The 18,735-nt window shown below is 37.4% G+C and overlaps 5 protein-coding genes across 8 annotated transcripts; 4 read left to right on the top strand and 1 right to left on the bottom strand.

Annotated features, from left to right (window-relative positions):
• The first annotated feature begins 4 nt into the window (after nt 1–4).
• On the top strand, nt 5–1,594 carry LOC18597278 (uncharacterized). 2 transcript variants are annotated; one of them, XM_018122960.2, is made up of 6 exons: nt 5–308; nt 417–674; nt 808–919; nt 1,019–1,100; nt 1,215–1,266; nt 1,367–1,594. In XM_018122960.2, exons 1-6 carry the CDS (start codon nt 267–269, stop codon nt 1,505–1,507), a joined length of 687 nt encoding a protein of 228 aa, XP_017978449.2. In that variant the 5' UTR covers nt 5–266; the 3' UTR covers nt 1,508–1,594. The 2 variants fall into 2 exon arrangements, with proteins under 2 accessions (XP_017978449.2, XP_007026267.3); XM_007026205.3 differs by having other exon boundaries at nt 5–674.
• An 87-nt stretch (nt 1,595–1,681) lies between these two features.
• Nucleotides 1,682–5,447, bottom strand: LOC18597277 (SWIB complex BAF60b domain-containing protein). The gene is made up of 6 exons (XM_007026203.3): nt 4,769–5,447; nt 3,629–3,740; nt 3,341–3,512; nt 3,050–3,237; nt 2,574–2,718; nt 1,682–1,996 (listed from the first exon to the last, which is right to left on the bottom strand). Exons 1-5 carry the CDS (start codon nt 5,290–5,292, stop codon nt 2,593–2,595), a joined length of 1,122 nt encoding a protein of 373 aa, XP_007026265.3. The 5' UTR covers nt 5,293–5,447; the 3' UTR covers nt 1,682–1,996; nt 2,574–2,592.
• Nucleotides 5,448–8,056: 2,609 nt separating this feature from the next.
• LOC18597276 (sulfate adenylyltransferase subunit) lies at nt 8,057–9,370 on the top strand. Its single transcript, XM_007026201.3, has 3 exons — nt 8,057–8,305; nt 8,648–8,869; nt 9,001–9,370. The coding sequence occupies exons 1-3, from the start codon at nt 8,123–8,125 to the stop codon at nt 9,220–9,222; spliced, it is 627 nt and encodes a 208-aa protein (XP_007026263.3). The 5' UTR covers nt 8,057–8,122; the 3' UTR covers nt 9,223–9,370.
• A 1,622-nt stretch (nt 9,371–10,992) lies between these two features.
• Nucleotides 10,993–13,659, top strand: LOC18597275 (Immunoglobulin E-set superfamily protein). Of its 2 annotated transcripts, XM_018122956.2 has the most exons (6): nt 10,993–11,352; nt 11,630–11,912; nt 12,037–12,103; nt 12,443–12,661; nt 12,747–12,871; nt 13,368–13,659. In XM_018122956.2, exons 2-6 carry the CDS (start codon nt 11,649–11,651, stop codon nt 13,440–13,442), a joined length of 750 nt encoding a protein of 249 aa, XP_017978445.2. In that variant the 5' UTR covers nt 10,993–11,352; nt 11,630–11,648; the 3' UTR covers nt 13,443–13,659. The 2 variants fall into 2 exon arrangements, with proteins under 2 accessions (XP_017978445.2, XP_088663559.1); XM_088807433.1 differs by having other exon boundaries at nt 10,997–11,912.
• Nucleotides 13,660–14,471: 812 nt separating this feature from the next.
• Nucleotides 14,472–18,599, top strand: LOC18597274 (Ubiquitin C-terminal hydrolases superfamily protein). 2 transcript variants are annotated; one of them, XM_018122953.2, is made up of 10 exons: nt 14,472–14,586; nt 15,053–15,415; nt 15,529–15,773; nt 16,097–16,181; nt 16,298–16,483; nt 16,567–16,734; nt 16,833–17,051; nt 17,622–17,790; nt 17,917–18,091; nt 18,184–18,599. In XM_018122953.2, the coding sequence occupies exons 2-10, from the start codon at nt 15,083–15,085 to the stop codon at nt 18,275–18,277; spliced, it is 1,674 nt and encodes a 557-aa protein (XP_017978442.1). In that variant the 5' UTR covers nt 14,472–14,586; nt 15,053–15,082; the 3' UTR covers nt 18,278–18,599. The 2 variants fall into 2 exon arrangements, with proteins under 2 accessions (XP_017978442.1, XP_007026259.1); XM_007026197.3 differs by having other exon boundaries at nt 14,480–14,621.
• Nucleotides 18,600–18,735: the final 136 nt, after the last annotated feature.

The raw sequence follows: 18,735 nt of genomic DNA, 5'->3' as shown, positions 1-18,735 counted from the left end.
AAATACACAACTCGCCCCGCAACATTTGATCTCTTTACCCGAACCTTCCTCTTTAAAGAAATTTACAGGAATACATGTGTAGTTGAAGTTTTTCAGCCTGTTGCATGAGTTCAGCAACTTGCAAAGAAGATCCTTAACTTGCAAATGCAGTCGTTTCATTCTTTTCTTAGGCAGAGCTTGCTCTCCTTTTGTCAGCCCTTTTCTATAATAAAACCTTCTTTTCCTGCTTGAGCTTCGATCTTGTAGTCATCGATCAAACCTCCAAGATGGGTTCAGTCTCTTTTCCTGCTCCTGTATACAACCACCAGGTAGCAACCTCAAACCCAGTTCTACTCATTTCCCAAGAAAGAACTCACCATCAACCTTCCCGTCATCAGAATCTTCGTGGAATAACTTTTGTTTCTGGCAAGTTTCAGTCCCGACATGTAAAGCAATCCCTAATTCCGGCGAGTTATCCTACACGACGGAGAGGCCTGTCTGTAGTGCCACTAGATGCCAAGACAAAGAGTTCAGATCCAGGAGGAGAGGAAGATTCGGGAGCCCTGGAGACAGTTCTCAAGCTTTACTCGGCGATCAAGAACCAAAACGTACGCGAGTTATCTGATATCATTGACGATGAATGCCGATGCATCTGCAATTTCTTCTCATCTTTCCAACCTTTGCAAGGAAAAAAGGTACGTACATGCATGCAGCTTAAACTTTCTTTAAAGCAATCGTAGGTAGTTCAAGACTTGATTTCCTGGAAGCTTTTATACATGTTAAACATACCATCGAAATCTTAACATAGGTAGTCTTTCCTGTTGGCAGCAAGTGCTTGAATTTTTTGCATCTTTGATCAAGTTTTTGGGAGATCACATCGAGTTTGTGGTGCAACCAACATTGCATGATGGGATGGTTGTTGGTATCCATTGGAGATTAGGTTTGCCCTGCCTTACAACATTCCAATATAATATGGTCTTAACTTAAGATTCCTAGCAGAGTTTTTGAGTCAAAAAATTCTCATCTGCCTTATCTGCAGAGTGGAATAAAGCTCATATGCCTTTGGGAAAGGGTTTCAGCTTCTACACTTGCCAAATCTACCATGGAAGAGTGGTGATAAGGTAATGCATCACCACAAGCTAAGGCCAAATACGCACTCGACGAGTGCTAAGCGTTCACCTTTCACATTTTCCTTTTGTCCTTTTGCAATGCTAACATCTGGCCAAATATTTCAGGAATGTGGAAATGTTCATGGAACCACTCCTTCATATGGAGCCTTTCAGGGTAGTAAGTGATCTTTCAAGTTTTCTTCAATATTTTCAGGATGTTAAATGTTAGCTGAGTAGACATTTTTGAAACTTAGAATCGACCAATCATTTTTCTGCAGAAAACAATGGTATATCTGACGACCATGGTGGACAAGATAAGCTTTGGCGTATCATCCAAAGCCTGGAAAAAGAAAGCCCTCTGTGCGTTACTAGGTCTATTGTTTTTATCTGCTATTCTGCTTTTCTCAAAGCTGTATTAGATCCCCAATACAAGGGTCCCGAGGATGCTTCTTATTCTTCTTTGGCTATCATTCAATTGTTCTCTGACGTGCTTTTATGGGCAAGAATTTTGTAATTGAATTGCATTATAAAATCTCTTCTACCTGTAAAAGTTAGAGCCAACATTCCAAACCATGTAACTAAGATGCATAAACTTGAGAAGTTAAAACAACTTATATTTCCATTACAACTTCCTTCAGTTCAGTTTGAGGTTAGCATTGGAAAGACAGGTCTACAACAAAATAAACAAGTACACCTAGATCCGGGCAAATGGCATAACTACAAAATATCCTTGCCATTGGGCCCATTCTACTACATTTTCATTCTGACCATAAACAAGCAACTAGTGTAGAGCTTCTCATCTAAAGAAGTCAATGCACAAAAAACATAAAGGAACAAGTAGAAAAGAGAAAGGTCTTCACTATCTGTTCTACCATCAGAGATAAGCAGATGACCAAGGTCCCATGCCCCTGCAAGAAACAAGATAGAGCCATTCTTATTAAAAACATAGAGAAGACCTTACATAAGAACCTATTGACTGATGTGAAAGTCCAAATTAACATATAAGGAGAGATCAATAGAAACGAGAGAGAGATGGCATAAAGGCTTGCACAAAAACAATTTAATAAAAGGAGTTCCAGAAACAAACAAACTCACAAATCCCATATTTAAATCAGAACATCAGAGTATCAGACAAGTCTACAGAAACTCACAAATGAGAAATGTCAAATTAACTAAAAACCTCATGACTGACTCTTACTCACTCAAATGGTAACCAACAAACTTTGCCTACCTGATAACTGTGTTCATCTAATCAAGATAACTAAAATAATAAGGCAACATGAATAAAGTGTTCTATTGCTATTCTGGTGAGGAAAGAAAAACACCGGGAAAGTGAAACCAGATGTCATAACAAAAGACAAGCAAATGATAAGGACAAGTAGTAAGGTGGAGAAGAAAGAATCCTAAGATCTTGGGGTCAATATAGATGCATCATGCAAGCATGTTCAGATATAAAAAGAAACTCATTGAAGCATTTATACTGACCAGTCAACACTACAAGATCTCAGGAGTGCTTAAATAAATGATGACGTAGTAGTGTGTCATCTATCCCCATCACAGGTATGCTTTCACATCCAAGTAGCTCACGAAGCTTAGCATCACACAGTACCACCGTTGAATTTAATGGATCCTGAAACAATAGAAAGCTCCTAGAAGATTAATACCATGTATTTCTTCCACTACATTTGAATTATTGATGGTCTACCAGTATAGCCACAATAAAATAAAACAAGATAATATAATAAAACCACAAATAATTCTGAAAAGCAGTAGAAACTCCCAAAATCTGAGCTAAACAACCTCTATCTGTGGGAAAGAGGGTGGTCGAAACATAAGAAGAAAACATGTCAATCACAATAATAGTACAAAAACCTGAGAGCAAAGACTAAGTATTTAAGCTGCTAGAGTAAACCTAAAGTTTAATGGAAACAGTTGCACAAACTTGTGGACCACCCACCCACCTCCAAACGATTAACCTCTATGTACTCCCAAACCCTTCTTTTGGCCTCCGTTGCTAGCATCTCCCTTCCTCCAGCACCCAAAAACTTGGCAAGTGCTTCAGATATTATTACAGGATTGGGACCTCGTTCAACACTTTCAGTTGTGGACTCAACATCTACTTTCACTCGTTTAGCTTGACTTGACTCCTCTGCAACGATTAGCAAGATTATTAACCAATTGAAACGAAGATAGCATCAAATCCAAGTCATCACAGAACAAACATATATAGCACATATTGCATTAAAAAATACTTGAAGGCTCGAGTGGGGTAATATGTTTTGCTAGCAGTTTGTTCATCTTGAACATGTCAGTGCAGTCTGTCTCAAACACCAAGCGCAAGGCCTCATCACAAATTATCTTTCTCTTGTTGCTTGGATCTTGGAGGCTATTCTTCCTTATATATGCCCACAGCTGCTTGACAATCTAAATCAAACAGAGCATATATTTTAGAATAGCAATACCCAGAAATGAAAACTTACTTTAGAACGCTGCTGACTAAAAAAAATTACTGCAATCTTGGTTAATCTGGGGAAACCAACCTCAGTCCTTGGTAAAGCTGGCTCACCAACTATGGCTTGAAGTGCTGGTGAAACACTACAAACTTTGTTCAGTCCCCCTGGCCCACCTCTTCTTTTGGCTCCAACTGGAGCACTGCAATAACATTATAAACAGACAAATACTTCAGTCATCGAATGAAGCTTATAATCCCCATTCTACAACATGATAAAACATTTGAGACCGATAGTCAAATTCTCATCTTGTTGCATAGAATATTAGTAAAGCTGACTATAAAGCTAACAAAAGCAAGATATGTCTGCATAGGTACTGCACGCTAATACACTAACCCACTAACTTATCAGCGCCAAAGAACATAGCCAACAACTGACCTGATATTCAAATTAGCTCAGCTAAGCTAAAATCCATAAGAATTTAAATTCAAAATGATGACTCTGCTAAAAAATTAAGAGGAAAAAAGCCGGCAATTAAATTGTTTTGAAGCTTCGTTTCCTAACATGCACTCACTCAGCACTGTGAACTAGTAATAGAATTGGTAAAAACTTGGAACATATCCATGACTTTCATAGTTTTACTCACAATGAAGAGCAAAAATTAAAACTTTTCTCAAAGGATGTCAGAGTTGAACAACTTATTATCATTATAAACTGCCCTTACCAAAAATTTTTCCGTAGCCAAAAAAAGACCAAGTTCAAAAGCAGCAACATAATTATGAACCTTCTCAGAAGAAAGAATTTTCAAAATAAAATATTAATGATAGGATTATTTTTTTAATTTGAGAACAAATTTATTAGTGGATTAGCTACTAACCCATGCCATTTACAGCTTCAACCAAACCAGAAATCGTAAATTTTGTCAAAACGAAGAAAAGCAGCCCTAAGTTCGTAAGAGGAAAAAAAATTACACTAAAAACCCTAACTTCACATCTCCAAACACTTAGGCAGGAAAACCCCAACTTCAGTTGCACAAAACGTGTAAAAGAAGGCCTAACCCTTTGCAACAAAAGGATAAATGGTCTAACCCTCAAAATCATATTTACAAAACCCTAAAAATGAACCTCATTTCTTGCATATCACCCCCCCACCCCCCCAAATCCAAAAAGGAAAAAGGTCTAAACCAAGAAATTCCTGCAAAAATAGGAAGAAGAAAAAAAGATGGCAAACCTTTCTTTAGGCACTTCTGAGGTGGCAATGGCGGCTGCATTTTGGGGAAAGACTTCGGCTTTCGTGACAGCCGGCTGCGGCTGCGGCTGCAGCTGCAGCTGTTGCTGTTGCTGTTGCTGTTGCTGCTGCAATTGGGGCTGAACCTGCGGCGGTGGTAGAGCCGTAAGCGGAGCCCGCGGCTGCGGCTGAGGCTGCGGAGCGTGCTGGCGGAAGTTGAGGTCGTGGGAAGGGAATTGTGAGTGATGTTGGAGGGCAAAATGGAGAGGAAATTGTTGGTGTTGATGCGAATGGAATTGTGGATGATGTTGGAGGGTAAAATGGTCCTTTGGAGGGGGTTGAGCCTGGGGTTGGCGAGGGTGGAGGAGGTTGATCTGGTCCCTGATGAAGCCAGCTTTATGGGAGAGGTCGAGCCCTAGCTTCGCTTCCAGCTGCTGAACGACACCGTTTAACGTGGTGGTGGCGTTCGGGTCGGACTGCCGGAGCAGAGCCTCCAACCCTCTTGCTATTTCTTGGTCAGACACCATGCTTCCTCCTTCATATAATACTAACTAAAAAAACGGACACACAAGGAAACGTTCCTCTCTCTCTCTCTCTCCCTCTCTGCTCTGTCTCTCTCTCTCTCCCTCTCTGTCTCTCTCTCTCTCTCTCTCTCTCTCTCTCTTCCCTTCTCTCTCTTTCTCTCTCTACGGCTCTCTCTTTATATTCATTAACTGACGAAAAGATCCCTATGTTTAAATTCATTTTGAAAAGACGCTTGTGCCCTGATCGTATCCTCTAGAGAGGATTCTGGTTGGGGTATAAATGTACTTCCGCAAATTGCTCCCATCCTTTTCCTCTTTCCCTCGCTTTGAATACCATGGAATGACAAGGCTGACCTTTGTTTATTCTCGGTTCAAACGAATAATGCCAAGGTGAATCAAGGGCAAACCTGTAACTTCCCCTGACGTAACAGGTGTATCCATTTTTTAAATTAAAGGAAAAAAGATTAGGACAAATGGATAAAGATGAAAAATCCTTTAAAAAAAATAAAGTTGAACTCAGATGGAACTGTCTTGTCCTTCGGGACAGAACAGAACTGGGATTTTCCGGCCAAATTACCATATTACCCTGAAGTCCAATGCCTACCTTTTCTTTCCCAGGTGGGTTACATCAGAAAAGAAGTTACGGGGCATATTGGTCAATAAAGTAGATGAGGAGTTCCTCCGATTTCCTGTCTTTTGACCTGCACCGTCGGATAAGGGTTAGTGTAGTGGGGGTGGGTCAACAACTGTGGAATGTTGTTGGGGAGCTGGGAAGACAAAAATCGGTTGATCTAAGGGCTGAGAATTCTTCGGTTTATCCTTTATCCTGCCTTAAGTACAAATCACATTTTTTCTCGACGTAAAAGAAATTCTACACAAAAACAATAATAAAATCAAAATTGAGGCTTATAAATAAATTATTAATCTCTTCCTTAATATTATTTATTTATTACTTTTAATACGTTCATAATCATTGTTAATAGTACATATCTAATTCATTAATTGTAGATTCTAGTATGACTCAATCATTAAATAACTCGATTTTTAATAGTCAAAAAATAAAAAGATTTACATTTGTATTTGTCTTAATATTAGGTGCGGAGTTAATTTCTTGCATAAACAAGATAGGTAACCCACATTGATGGATTTCAAGAAGGGTTGGTGACCTTTTTGAGATTTTCTTCTTTGAGTTAATGAATTAAATTTAATTTTATTAAATTATTAAAAATAAATAAAAGTTACTATCATCCAATTAAATTATTTAAATCAATTTTTTTGCATTTATTATGAATTAAAAATTTATAGCCGTGGTGAAGTCATGTCAATTGTTCGTAATAAATTTCATGAAATCAAATCTATAAAAATCAAAATTCTTTTTCTTTTTAATATGATAATTAAGTGACATAAATTTCTATTCATAGAAAGATGTTTCTCCCGAACGCAATGGCATGAAAAAGGCTACAACATGCAAACAAGAGAAGAATGATTCAACCAAAAAGAAGAAAAAGCATGGGGGTGCAGGTGCAGGTAGGTGGGGAGGGAAGAGAGACGAAAGAAGCCAAACACGGTACTGATTCCTATTCTGGAACCGGTTCCCCTGCCGACCAAGAATTATCCCAGGATGGGAATATACTTATTCCAATTGAGGGCGTAAATTTTCAATGCGGGAACAGGCCTACTTTGCTGAGAACGATTAAAGCAAACAGAGGATAGGGATATGTATATATTAGTTGCAATCAAAAGGTGGGGAGTGACGAGGAATGACACCGGTAACAATGCCCGCATTTTCATCATTATTAAGTAATCTCATACTTTTCCCCCTCATTTATTTGGTAAATCATTTCATTTTGAGACGTTTTAAAAACAAAATATTTTTAGATATTTAATATTTTTATTATGAATTTAACAATTTTCATGTAAATTAAAAGAGAAAAATAATTTAAGAAGGAAAAGAGTATTGATTGATTTTTTTTTTGTCTCTTTAATTTTTACGAAAATCAAGACAATTTTTTTGAGGTGTTTTATATTAAAATTTTTTAATTATATAGATACTTAATACTTTTTTAATAAGAAAGAATTAACAAATTATAAAAATAAATTTCTAATATAAAAATATTAAATACCGAAACAAACATTTATTTTGGGAAAAAAAAATAAACAAAAGAGACTCAGGCAGAAAGAGTATTATATTTGTTATGACAAAATATCTAAATATATGTGGAATACATTGTGGAATTATCTTATCCTATAATCCTCTTACACCCCAACTGATTCGACCACGTAATCCTTTCATTAAAAAAATAAATATTTTAAGTGGAAGATGAAATCATTGCATCAAGAGTCGAGGTTTGGTGGAAAACATTTATAAATAAAATAAATTAATTATCACATATATATAATTATATACTAATAAAAAAATTGAAATCCATGGTGTGCCACCAAATGCTTTCCTCCATTCTCCATTGCCTTTTACTCTTTTATACTAATAAAAAATAAAAAAATAAATATAAGATCCTTTTATTTATATAATTAAAAATAGATTTTTGGCTAGTAATAGTATAAATGTTTTCTATCTAATTTTCCTATAAAAAAATTTCACAAATCAAATATTACTAATTATTTATTTATTTTTAAGTGGAGGAAGTGTAGGCCGTCCGTCCAATTTTCAAATAGGGAAACCCCGAAGGAAGAAAATTCGAGATAGGTGTTAGCAATTGCACAGATTCAAGATCAGTACAGTTGGGCTTGGGCTTGGGCTTGGGCTTTTGGCATAGAAAAGAGACGGATATAGAAGGGCGGGGGCGTTTCGTAATCGGCGGGAGATGCAAAAACAATGGCGCAAGTTCTAAACCTAAACCCTCTCGGCTCATCGTATTCGACCCGACCCGAATCACCTGGCTTCCGCTCTCTCAACGCGGCGCGCAGTCAAAACGTTGCCCGAAACTGGAGCTCCCTCCTGCAGAATCTCAAATGCAACGGCAGATTTTCTTGCCTTTTCTCGGATAATCGCAGAGAGGTAAACCACCGGAATTCTGCACATTTACCAACCTTTATCCTGTTTTTATTTTGAATTAGTTCATGCTTTGGCTGCATCAGCAAAGAAATGAACGACGATTTTGGTTAGGCAAGTTGGAACTTGGTTGTCTATCATTTTGTAGCTGATAGTTTGACTAGGAGAATGAATAATCACAATGCCTGATTGTGACAATTATCAACTAGTAGCAGTCAATGAATTTGTACATTTAGTCTATTTGTTGTTTGGTTGTGTATGTAATTGCTGGATAGAAGTATGGTTGTTTTTCATGTTTAATGTGCATTTTCCTGATTAGGCTTATCTTTGCCTTGTGTATGGCTGCAGGAACAAGCTAGGAAAGCATTAGAAAGTGCACTTGGGGGAAAGAAGAGTGAATTTGAGAAGTGGAACAAAGAAATTAAAAGAAGAGAGGAAGCAGGTGGTGGGGATGATGCTGGCGGTGGAGGTTGGTTTGGATGGGGTGGAAGGTTTGGTTGGTCCAATGATGACCATTTTTGGCAAGAAGCTCAACAAACAAGTCTAGCCGTTTTGGGTATTATTGTCATGGTATGATGTTTATTTTTGCCATTTTGAAATGGTTTTACATATTATGATATATAGATAGACCTTGTCCCTGTCCCTGCCACTCCATTCAGTTTTGGGCGGGCATGTAACATTGTTCTTTGTTGCATTTGCAGTATCTTATAATTGCAAAGGGCGAACTGATGCTGGCTGTCGTCTTCAATCCGCTGCTTTATGCTTTGCGAGGAACAAGAAGTGGTTTAACTTATGTAACATCAAGAATCCTGGGAAAGAGAAATGCAGATGGTCCTCCTGATTCTTGTAATATGTCAAACAAGGAAACACATGGTTATGTTTCTGCTAAAGAGAATGTTTTGAAAAAATGGGGAAGCAATTGAAATTTTCTTACAGGTTTGGACATCAATTCGTCGATCTGCATGTGGCTTGTGTGGCAATGATTATTGCATTTGAATTGCAGTATCCAGAAACACCTTTTCATTTCGTGAAAGTTAATGAATGAGATGGAAGTTGAAAGGTTATTAAGAATCTATGCGTCTCTTCTCTTTACCGAATTCACTGTATTTCTTATATTTATACTCTTCAGTCACAGAATTTTGGAAATGAGTTTAACTTTCATCAGCATTTTGAACAGCTAATGAAACAGAAATATGTTGTCTGTTTGTAAATATTGAAATGAGTTCGGAATTCTCCCCTTAATTTTCCCCCCTGCCATAGACACTTGAGGGTTGTCTTCACAAGATTCATGGTATGAAAATTAAATTCGTTCCTGGTTTCTGCAGGGTTACTATTTGACAAACTTACTGAATTGCTGACTGTTAATTCCTTTCTCCCTTGCATCTGAACATCTGTAAATGTGCTTAAATCAAAACTCTGAATCTGAGTTGTTTTAGATTCCAGCACTATTATGAAAATTCTAGCCTTGGGCCCTGGGCTGCTTTTAGAGCTTAATACGGGATGGAGGGGTAAGATGTTATTCTGCTATCATTCAAGCTTTAATTTCCCATGTTTTTTTGTTAGACCTAGGTAGAACTGCATGAGTATTGAGGCTATTGCTGTTATGTCCTGGTTACCATGCTTAACTTTGACATGGACTACTGGTAGACCACCGTTATTAATGTCTCCACCAGCTAGAATTTCAGCTGAGGGAAACATATAGTCAGACAGTCAGTTGTTCAGCTCAAAAATCTCTTGTTGCATTGGAAAAATATGCCAATACCACATTTAAGCAAGTTAGTTGTGTTCTTCAAAAATATCTATTATGATTGCACAACCACCTCCATCTCAGCCGAAGAATCCAATGAAATTTAAATAGGTATTTGTTGAAGCCTGCAGATTTGAAGATTGTATCATTGAATTCATGGGTTGAAACTTGAATTTCTCCTTGCCAGTGCAGGTGTTGAATGAATGAGGTCATTTAAAAGGAGAATACATTGCACAAACAGAAAAGGAAAGGAAAGGGTGAGAAATGGGAAGAATGGAAGAAACAGCATAAAGTATATTCTATTTGTTATGCATTATGAATTGGGTCTTTCTGGAAGAATGCATAATTGATTCTGCTTGATGCATTATGAGTTAGAATAAATTAAATTATTACATCATGGAGGAGCATTTCCGCCATGAATCAGGCTTAATCATTCTTATGGGTCCTTTTCACAGGCTTAAATTTCCCCAAAATGAATTCATCCCATCAGTCCATCAATTATTAAATGCAATCACAGTTGATTACTTTCCGAATCATAAATTTCCATGGTTATGCCAACATTCCTCACCATTAACAACTTGAAATCGAGACTTTAAGCTGTGGGAATTGTCTCTTTTAAGTGTGTGAATTAGCCTTAGTGCAAAACTCTTGTCTTTGTAGTAATATATGTCAGACATGAATTGGAATTCTAAAACTTTTAAGTCATAGAAAGACTTTTGACAAACTTATCTCAAGGGTTGAAAGTACATGAAATTCAGAACGACCAGTGAAAGACTGGGAAAGTTGATTCAGAGTTGCAAGAACAAAAAGTCTGAAACTGGGTGCTTACGACCGAGGTAAAACAACAAAGGATTCATAGGCTAGCTATATATATAAACACTCAAATTTCTTTTTCCTTTTATTCCAATCATTGTACCCAGGAGAAGAGGTCAAAAGGCATCCATCATCCACCCAATCCTAGGCTAGCTAGGCTGTCGCCCTCTCTTTCTCTCTCTCTCTCTCTCTCTCTATATCTGTCTCTTGTGTGCAAGTGTGTCTGTTAAATAAGAAAACTAAAATGAAAAGCCCCTCCTCGAATCGTGGTCTTCGTGGAAGCTAGTGCAGGAGTGACCTTCACGATCTCGCCACCTCTCTCTTTTTTTTTTTTTTTGTTTCATGATACATAATCTCGGATTACCACATGACCGTTTCCTCAAGTGTTTGTTTGAACTTTCCTCAACAAACCCATCTCTCTCTTTCTTGCTATCCTCTCTCTCTCTCTTTTCTTGGTATCTTTTCTTGTTTGAAGGGTTATCCTATTCCTTTGGTGGGTTTTCTTGATATTTGGTTTCTGTTTACCTTTCTGGGATTCTTTGACCCGATATAATCTTTTAGCAATACTACTATTATTTTTCTTTATTGGGGTTCCCTCATCTTTTTGTTGTTTTCTTCTGAGATTCTTCCCAGTGGGCTTTTTTGGCTTCTCTTTTCTGTTCTTTTGCGTTTTGGGCAACTCTTGATAGTTATTATATTTTCCTTCTGTTCGGTGAGTGAGTTTAACCTCTTTCTCTTGCATTAGCTCTCTCTTTTTTCCGTTCCTGTAGAACTGTTGATGGGGTGTTGATGTCTTTGGCGGTTGGTGAGGATTCAAGTTCCAAAAGCATGGGGTTTGACAAGGACGGGAGAGATGATAGTGAAGCTTCTGAGACAAAAACAGAACCAAAGACGCCTCCAAACGAAGGTGACGTTGTAGAACATCACCCTGCAATCGCTAGGAAAGCAAGCGAGAGTTCTCTTTGTCCAACTGAGGATGAAGATGATGACGAAGAGAGGAAGATTGAGTTGGGCCCTCAGTTCACCCTTAAAGAACAACTCGAAAAGGATAAGGTAGGTTGGTTTGTCTCTTTCTTAACATTTCAGGTTTTTTTTTCTTTCATTGGTTTTCTACTTTTCTTTCTTTTCTTTGGAAATATCGTTTGTGTGTACTCTTCTCTGTTTTCTGAGGATTCAGGATGATGAGAGCTTGAGGAGGTGGAAGGAACAACTTCTTGGGACTGTGGATTTCGAGTCCGTTGGAGGTTTGAGTTTTCTTTCTCTTGTCTTTCATTTCTGTTCTTTAAAACTTAAGGATTTCAATTTGTTTGCAAAAAATGTTGAATTTCAGTATCTTGCTATGCAGTTTTCTGCTGATTATGTTGGCTCTTTCAGATGTATTGTCAGTGAATGTTCTTTGAATTCTAAATTGCTGCCAGTTAATCTTAAGATGAATTATGTATTTCTGACAAACATGGTTCTTGCTTGTTTCATCCCCACCTGCAATCCCCTTACAATCTGATAAAGGGAAAAAAGAAAAGTTTCAATGAACTGGGGCTTTCTTTGTATCCTGACATTTTCTTCTGTTGTTTATGATGGCACAGAAACTCTGGAACCAGATGTTAAGATCCTGAGCCTTGCAATCAAATCACCTGGTAGGCCTGATATGGTACTCCCAATTCCAGAGGATGGAAAGCCCAAAGGTTTATGGTTTACCTTAAAAGAAGGTAGCAAATACAGCCTGCAATTTTCATTCCAAGTAAGCAACAACATTGTATCCGGTCTCAAGTACACTAATACGGTTTGGAAAACTGGTGTCAAGGGTAATTCCTCTCTCTGTCTCTCTTGTTCACATTGAAAAGGATTGTTTACATTCGATATGTTCTTCACCATGTCTTCTTGTAACAGTGGATAGCACTAAAGAGATGCTTGGAACCTTCAGTCCCCAAGCAGAACCATACACTCATGAAATGCCTGAAGAAACAACTCCATCTGGAATGTTCGCTAGAGGAAGTTACTCAGCTAGAAGTAAGGTAAATTCGACAGTTGTTCTAGTGTTTCTTTAGCCCTTTTACACTGGTTTGCTGTGCTTTTACCAGGACGAGCTTAAGACTTAATTTGTTATCATTACTTTGTTAGATGGTGTCTCTTTTAATTCTGCAGGCCCTGCAGTCATTTTCCTTGAAAACCAAAAGAAAAAAGAGAGGAAAATGTATATTTGCAATCCAATTTCACTATCAGTCAGTATTGATTCTGTCACCATCTTCAGTAATGGCTCCAAACCAATCGTTTCAGGTTCTTGAGCAAGGCTAAATTAATGATCCCCTCCCTATGCCTTGCTGATAATAGGATCCCATTAATGAGTTTGTCAGGATCCATGTTTCATGAGCCAGGGTTTTACAGATTCAAACTTGTGGGTCATCTGATGAGTTCTAGACATGGAATCACTGATAACCTTTGCACCATCCTGAGATTTTTCACTTGTAAACCCTTACTGATTTCGTTTCTGTTTATCCTTCTGGTGTGCAGTTTGCTGATGATGACAACAAGAGCTACTTGGAGATAAACTACACCTTCGACATCCGCAAAGAATGGCAATCATAGACCACGAAATCTCCAGTCTCTTTGCTTTGCTCCGACTCCATTGTGTGCCCAAGTCTCCTTTAGATGTGACCATAAATTCATTTTCCTTTCTTCTTATTTGCCATCCATCCTGGGTGAGACTGATCATCTACACAATGAAAAGAATTAATCTTCTTCTTTGCAGTTAGACATTCATTCAGTAGGAATCAATTAAATAAAAAATTTTAAGCTTTGGCCCTGTTGAGCTTCATACCCTGCCATGGCAGTAACCAAGTTTGTAGTGAACAAATGGAAAAAGGAAAAAAAAAAAGTTGGAACTTTAAACAAGATGCAAGTAAAGGGTTCGTTCCATGATTGGATCCTTTGTTGTTTTTCCCTTCAAAGTGAAAGTTAAAGTTAAGCCAAAGCATGTCCCTTTAACTTTATCTTGTTCCATCTCTTTATCTTAATTCTCAACCAATTGCTTTGTTTCTGTTCTTTTCCAATGGCTTCATTTCGCGCCAAAAATCTTGGGCCTTTTTGTTTTTTTTTTTTTTTTGTGTTACATTCCTTGAATTCGGAGCAAAACGGGGTTTAAGTTTCGAAAAAAATACCCCGAAATCATAAAAGAGACTGAATTTGAAAATTTTGCTTAAGCCGACTCACTTAATTCGAAAAAACCTATTTAAGAAACAGAAGTATTTCTTCCAATATATTTCCATAATTAAGTTTGTATTTGATTTAATGTCTACATATGATACTGAAATATTAATTATAAAAATAAAAAATAAAAAGTCTTTCAACATAAATGTTATTAAAATTATAAGTATTCCGAGAGTTTTTGATTTTTAAATTTATTTATAAACGAAACGATAATATTTGGTTCACTAATACTATATAAATCTTATACACTGATAATGTATCATATATAAAATTCAAAAATAAATAAATGCATATGCACTAATCCAAAATTTTAAATGTGCCAAAGCCCAAATTTTCTAACGAACGGATCAGCACAGCTTAAAGCCCGATATGAAACTGGGCTTAAGATTCACATTTTGATTGGATTGGATTGGATAATCAAGCTTCTCTCTCAAAGCCAGATCCGCCTTAGGGACCCCGAAATACTAATCTCGTGTACTCAAAACGTCGACGGCCGGCGACACTTTTCAGTAAATGATTAAAGGTAGCTTCTGGCTTGAGTAGAACATTTCTGATCAGGTTCGCCAGTTGAGCTCTTTTTCGTAATTTGTTTGTGTTAATGTGTAGTCTTTTTCTTCGTTGCTGATGTTATTTTGCTGAAAATCCTTGTTAATCATTGTGGAATCTCCTTGTATCTTCCTTTTAACACATTTTCTTCGCTGGATGATTGAAATTGGATAAGTAACAAAGCACGAATTAGGAAAAAAATGAGAGAAGAATTGAACTTTGAGGTTTCGTTATTCTGCTGCTTCGATTTTATTTTGTGGTACTCGATAAGAACCCTAGATGATTGGCTATTTGAGCTGAAAATATGAGTTTTCCGGCTTAGCGTCCAAAAGGAACAGTTTTTTTTTTTTTTTTGGTTTTTCATATATGTTAGTGGAATAAACGCAAATGGAAGATTTTTGGAGGATTTAATTTAATTGATGAAAGCTATTGTGTTTTAACAGCTGGAAACCGAGAGAGTGAAGGAGGGGGAAATGATGAAAACAAAGAGGGATGATGGTAATAGTGAAGACTGGAGAGGGGACTCGAAACGGCGTAAAGTTGTGGATTGGCCATCTTCACCTTCTGAAGAGCCACTTGTGCCTTACAATGATGATGAAGATGATGAAAGGAGGGCATTGGGTCGCGTAGGCGGTGGAGAACAAGATGGTGAAGCAAGGTCAGAAGGGAATGGTCAGGGAGTTAAAAGTGAAGAAGATGAAGATGACAGTGATGATCCATATGGGCAAGGATCATTTCTGGGGAAGCAAAATCGCCAGGTTGAAGTACGAAGAGACTGCCCTTACCTTGATACTGTTAATCGCCAGGTAAATAACTTTAATTTAAGTGTTGAATCTTGAATGGGAATGTAAATTGTAGGTTACTTGGATTTATTTTTCTTCTAAAATTTGTCAAATGGTTATCAAATTTTGTTTCACAGGTGCTGGATTTTGATTTTGAGAGGTTTTGTTCGGTCTCTTTGTCAAATTTGAATGTGTATGCATGCCTGGTCTGTGGGAAGTATTACCAAGGAAGAGGGAAGAAGTCCCATGCTTATACTCATAGTCTAGAAGCAGGACATCATGTCTACATCAATCTTCGAACAGAGAAGGTGTATTGTCTTCCCGATGGGTATGAAATTAATGACCCATCATTGGATGATATACGCCATGTTCTAAATCCAAGGTTTACTCACATCTTACTTGATTGCTTTTACTTGCTCCTCTCCTTTTCTGTTCATTCTTCATCCTCCCTTTAGCTTATTTTTTCCCTGCACATGCATGCATATGTGCATTTGCTTCATATTGTTCTCTGGATATCTAGCTTGCACGCACTTTGTGCTGTAATGTACTGTGGATTATCTAGCTTGCACAAAGTTCATGTTTTCTGTAGAGCTTTTAGCTAACAAGTTGAAATAGTTCTGATCTATAGTAATCTTTAGTGGTTGATAATAAGAGGTCTTCACTCTCAAGCACTTTATAGTATATTTTTGGGCTCCATATTTGCAGGTTTACCAGAGAACAAGTTGAACAACTTGACAAGAACAAGCAATGGTCTAGAGCACTTGATGGTTCAGATTACCTTCCGGGAATGGTACTCATCTTCGTTCTCAAAGTCAAAGGCACATATTTAAGAGAATTGTTAAGAACTTGCATTTTTTTTTCTTTCTTTTGTTTTAATATGATCTCATTATTCGTGCAAATCTTCAGGTGGGGCTGAATAATATTCAAAAGACTGATTTTGTCAATGTCACAATTCAATCTTTAATGAGAGTTACTCCCTTAAGGAACTTTTTCCTTATCCCTGAAAATTACCAGCACTGTAAATCTCCACTTGTTCATCGATTTGGGGAACTCACACGAAAGATTTGGCACGCTCGAAACTTTAAAGGACAGGTCAGAGCATGCTTATATTATTGCAAGATTATGGTTCTGGAACACCCTGGATTCATGGTTTTCCAAATTTCTTGTGTCAACAGGTTAGCCCTCATGAGTTTCTACAGGCAGTTATGAAAGCCAGTAAAAAACGGTTTCGGATAGGTGTGCAGTCTGAGCCTGTTGAATTCATGTCATGGCTTCTCAATACACTGCATGCAAATCTAAGAACTTCAAAGAAAAGTAGCAGCATCATCCATAAGTGCTTTCAGGTTCTAATTAAAACCTTGCACTCAATAAGTTGTTATTTTATGCTTTGGCATCTTGTTAAAGTTATTTTTTGTGCTTATTTTACACTTTGGTATAATAGGGGGAATTGGAGGTTGTAAAAGAGACACAGAACAAAGCTATCACTGAGAAGAAAGAAAGTGGTGAGGAACAAAATGGAGCTCCAAAAATTACAGATGGTGCAATTGAGAAGCATAATGTTGGTGCTGAAACTTACAGAATGTCCTTTTTGATGCTTGGATTGGATTTGCCAGAACCACCTCTTTTCAAAGATGTGATGGAGAAAAATATAATACCTCAGGTATTTTACATGTTTTTGGGTTTTTTTTTTTCTCCATCCATTTCTGGACATTTGTGGGAAAGTGTGAAAAAGAACATTGCTTGCTAGCTTCAATGAGGGTGGTGCACGATTCGAATTGTGAACAAATGTGTCCATAAGATTCCCCTATTCAAGCTCTTTTATACCCTCCTCCCCACTCCCTCTCTCGCATGATATGCACCTTGAGTGACTTTATAATGGTTGCTAAACATGAAAAAACCACACAGTTAAACCCATATCCATCATATTAACAGGCATCATTGGCCATTGCGACCAATAATATGTAAACTCCTTTATCAGGTGTGACATCCAGTATTGTAAGTCTAGTTGATAATTTAGATGACACATGCACCATAGGGGGGTTATGAATGGCAAGAGAGGCTTATGCAAGTCAATGTTGATTGAGCAGACAAAGTCAAATGCCTTTTTTATTAATAATAGTGTTTAAATATTCAGTGGTTGGCTCTGCTGATCAGATAGAATGAAGGAAAATGCTCTTATAAAATAAAAAACCAACTTTATTGGATAAACATTGTTTGTGATTGGTTTCAGGTTCCTCTGTTCAATATACTGAAGAAGTTTGATGGTGAAACTGTAACAACTACAGTTCGTCCTCCAGCAAGGATGAGATATCGTGTCACCAGATTGCCACAGTACTTGATACTTCACATGGGCCGCTTTACTAGGAATAATTTCTTCAGAGAAAAGAACCCAACATTGGGTGAGTTTTATGTTCTTGGAAATATCTAGAATTCGTTTGATCAATCTCTGGAATCTAATCACTATATCTTACGGGACCTAGTTTGGTTTTGTCACTTTATGCTAACTTGATGTTTCTCCTTTGCAGTGAACTTTCCTGTGAAAAACCTGGAGTTGAAGGACTACATTCCTCTGCCAGCACCAACCAAAGAGAATGAAAAGTTGCGCACCAAGTATGATCTGATTGCTAATATTGTTCACGATGGTAAGCCTGACGAGGGGTTCTACAGGGTCTTTGTACAGCGGAAGTCAGAAGAACTATGGTAATTTTCTAAAATAATTTTTCATTTTTCTGAGTGGTAACTGGTAATGCTACAAATAGTTGGATGGTGCATCTGAAAATTCATGTTTACAGGTATGAGATGCAAGATCTGCATGTTTCTGAAACCCTTCCTCAGATGGTTGCACTGTCCGAAGCTTATATGCAGATATACGAGCAGCAACAGTAGGATAGAGGATTCGACAAGCCGATGCTGATGGTGTATGATTCCTCGGTTCATCAAGATAAGTTTTTGCAACTGGTTGAAGTGACACAAGTGAGAAACATGCTTCTTGAGTGACTGGTTTGCGGTTACAAAACTGGTTGTCTGCCTTGGTTCAGGGGACCAATTAACACAACTATTTTGCTGTTTTGGAGAAACAAGATAACTGCCAATCCCTGTTTTCAGTTTCATTTGGGATGTAATCCTTTTGCTAGTTTACTTATTGGGAATGTTATTGTAAAGTCATTAAATGAATAATATCTCAATTTAAATTTTAAATTACAAACAATCTTAACATAAATCAAATAATCAAATTGTAACAAACTATATAATATATGATACAAAATAGGTTAAGACGTGCAATAAATTAAATAAAAAATTTGGCACATAGCTAGAATGATTCTCCAAGTCTGCCAGACTTGACA

The sequence above is a fragment of the Theobroma cacao genome, chromosome 6, assembly GCF_053813885.1.
Source record: "Theobroma cacao isolate CCN51 chromosome 6, ASM5381388v1, whole genome shotgun sequence".
Lineage (NCBI taxonomy): Eukaryota > Viridiplantae > Streptophyta > Magnoliopsida > Malvales > Malvaceae > Theobroma > Theobroma cacao.
This window is presented reverse-complemented; position numbering and strand designations above follow the sequence as displayed.

Coding starts and splice junctions, on each gene's coding strand:
- LOC18597275 (XM_018122956.2), top strand. CDS start 11,649: ATGTCTTTGGCGGTTGGTGAGGATTCAAGTTCCAAAAGCATGGGGTTT. Junction 12,104..12,442: donor GGATTTCGAGTCCGTTGGAG/GTTTGAGTTTTC, acceptor ATGATGGCACAG/AAACTCTGGAACCAGATGTT. Junction 12,872..13,367: donor GTTACTCAGCTAGAAGTAAG/GTAAATTCGACA, acceptor TCTGGTGTGCAG/TTTGCTGATGATGACAACAA.
- LOC18597278 (XM_007026205.3), top strand. CDS start 267: ATGGGTTCAGTCTCTTTTCCTGCTCCTGTATACAACCACCAGGTAGCA. Junction 920..1,018: donor TGGTATCCATTGGAGATTAG/GTTTGCCCTGCC, acceptor CCTTATCTGCAG/AGTGGAATAAAGCTCATATG. Junction 1,101..1,214: donor CATGGAAGAGTGGTGATAAG/GTAATGCATCAC, acceptor CAAATATTTCAG/GAATGTGGAAATGTTCATGG.
- LOC18597274 (XM_018122953.2), top strand. CDS start 15,083: ATGATGAAAACAAAGAGGGATGATGGTAATAGTGAAGACTGGAGAGGG. Junction 17,052..17,621: donor AGAAAAATATAATACCTCAG/GTATTTTACATG, acceptor GATTGGTTTCAG/GTTCCTCTGTTCAATATACT. Junction 18,092..18,183: donor CGGAAGTCAGAAGAACTATG/GTAATTTTCTAA, acceptor TCATGTTTACAG/GTATGAGATGCAAGATCTGC.
- LOC18597277 (XM_007026203.3), bottom strand. CDS start 5,292: ATGGTGTCTGACCAAGAAATAGCAAGAGGGTTGGAGGCTCTGCTCCGG. Junction 3,741..4,768: donor TCAGAAGTGCCTAAAGAAAG/GTTTGCCATCTT, acceptor ATGTTATTGCAG/TGCTCCAGTTGGAGCCAAAA. Junction 2,719..3,049: donor TAGAGGTTAATCGTTTGGAG/GTGGGTGGGTGG, acceptor CTATTGTTTCAG/GATCCATTAAATTCAACGGT.
- LOC18597276 (XM_007026201.3), top strand. CDS start 8,123: ATGGCGCAAGTTCTAAACCTAAACCCTCTCGGCTCATCGTATTCGACC. Junction 8,306..8,647: donor TCTCGGATAATCGCAGAGAG/GTAAACCACCGG, acceptor GTATGGCTGCAG/GAACAAGCTAGGAAAGCATT. Junction 8,870..9,000: donor TTTTGGGTATTATTGTCATG/GTATGATGTTTA, acceptor TTGCATTTGCAG/TATCTTATAATTGCAAAGGG.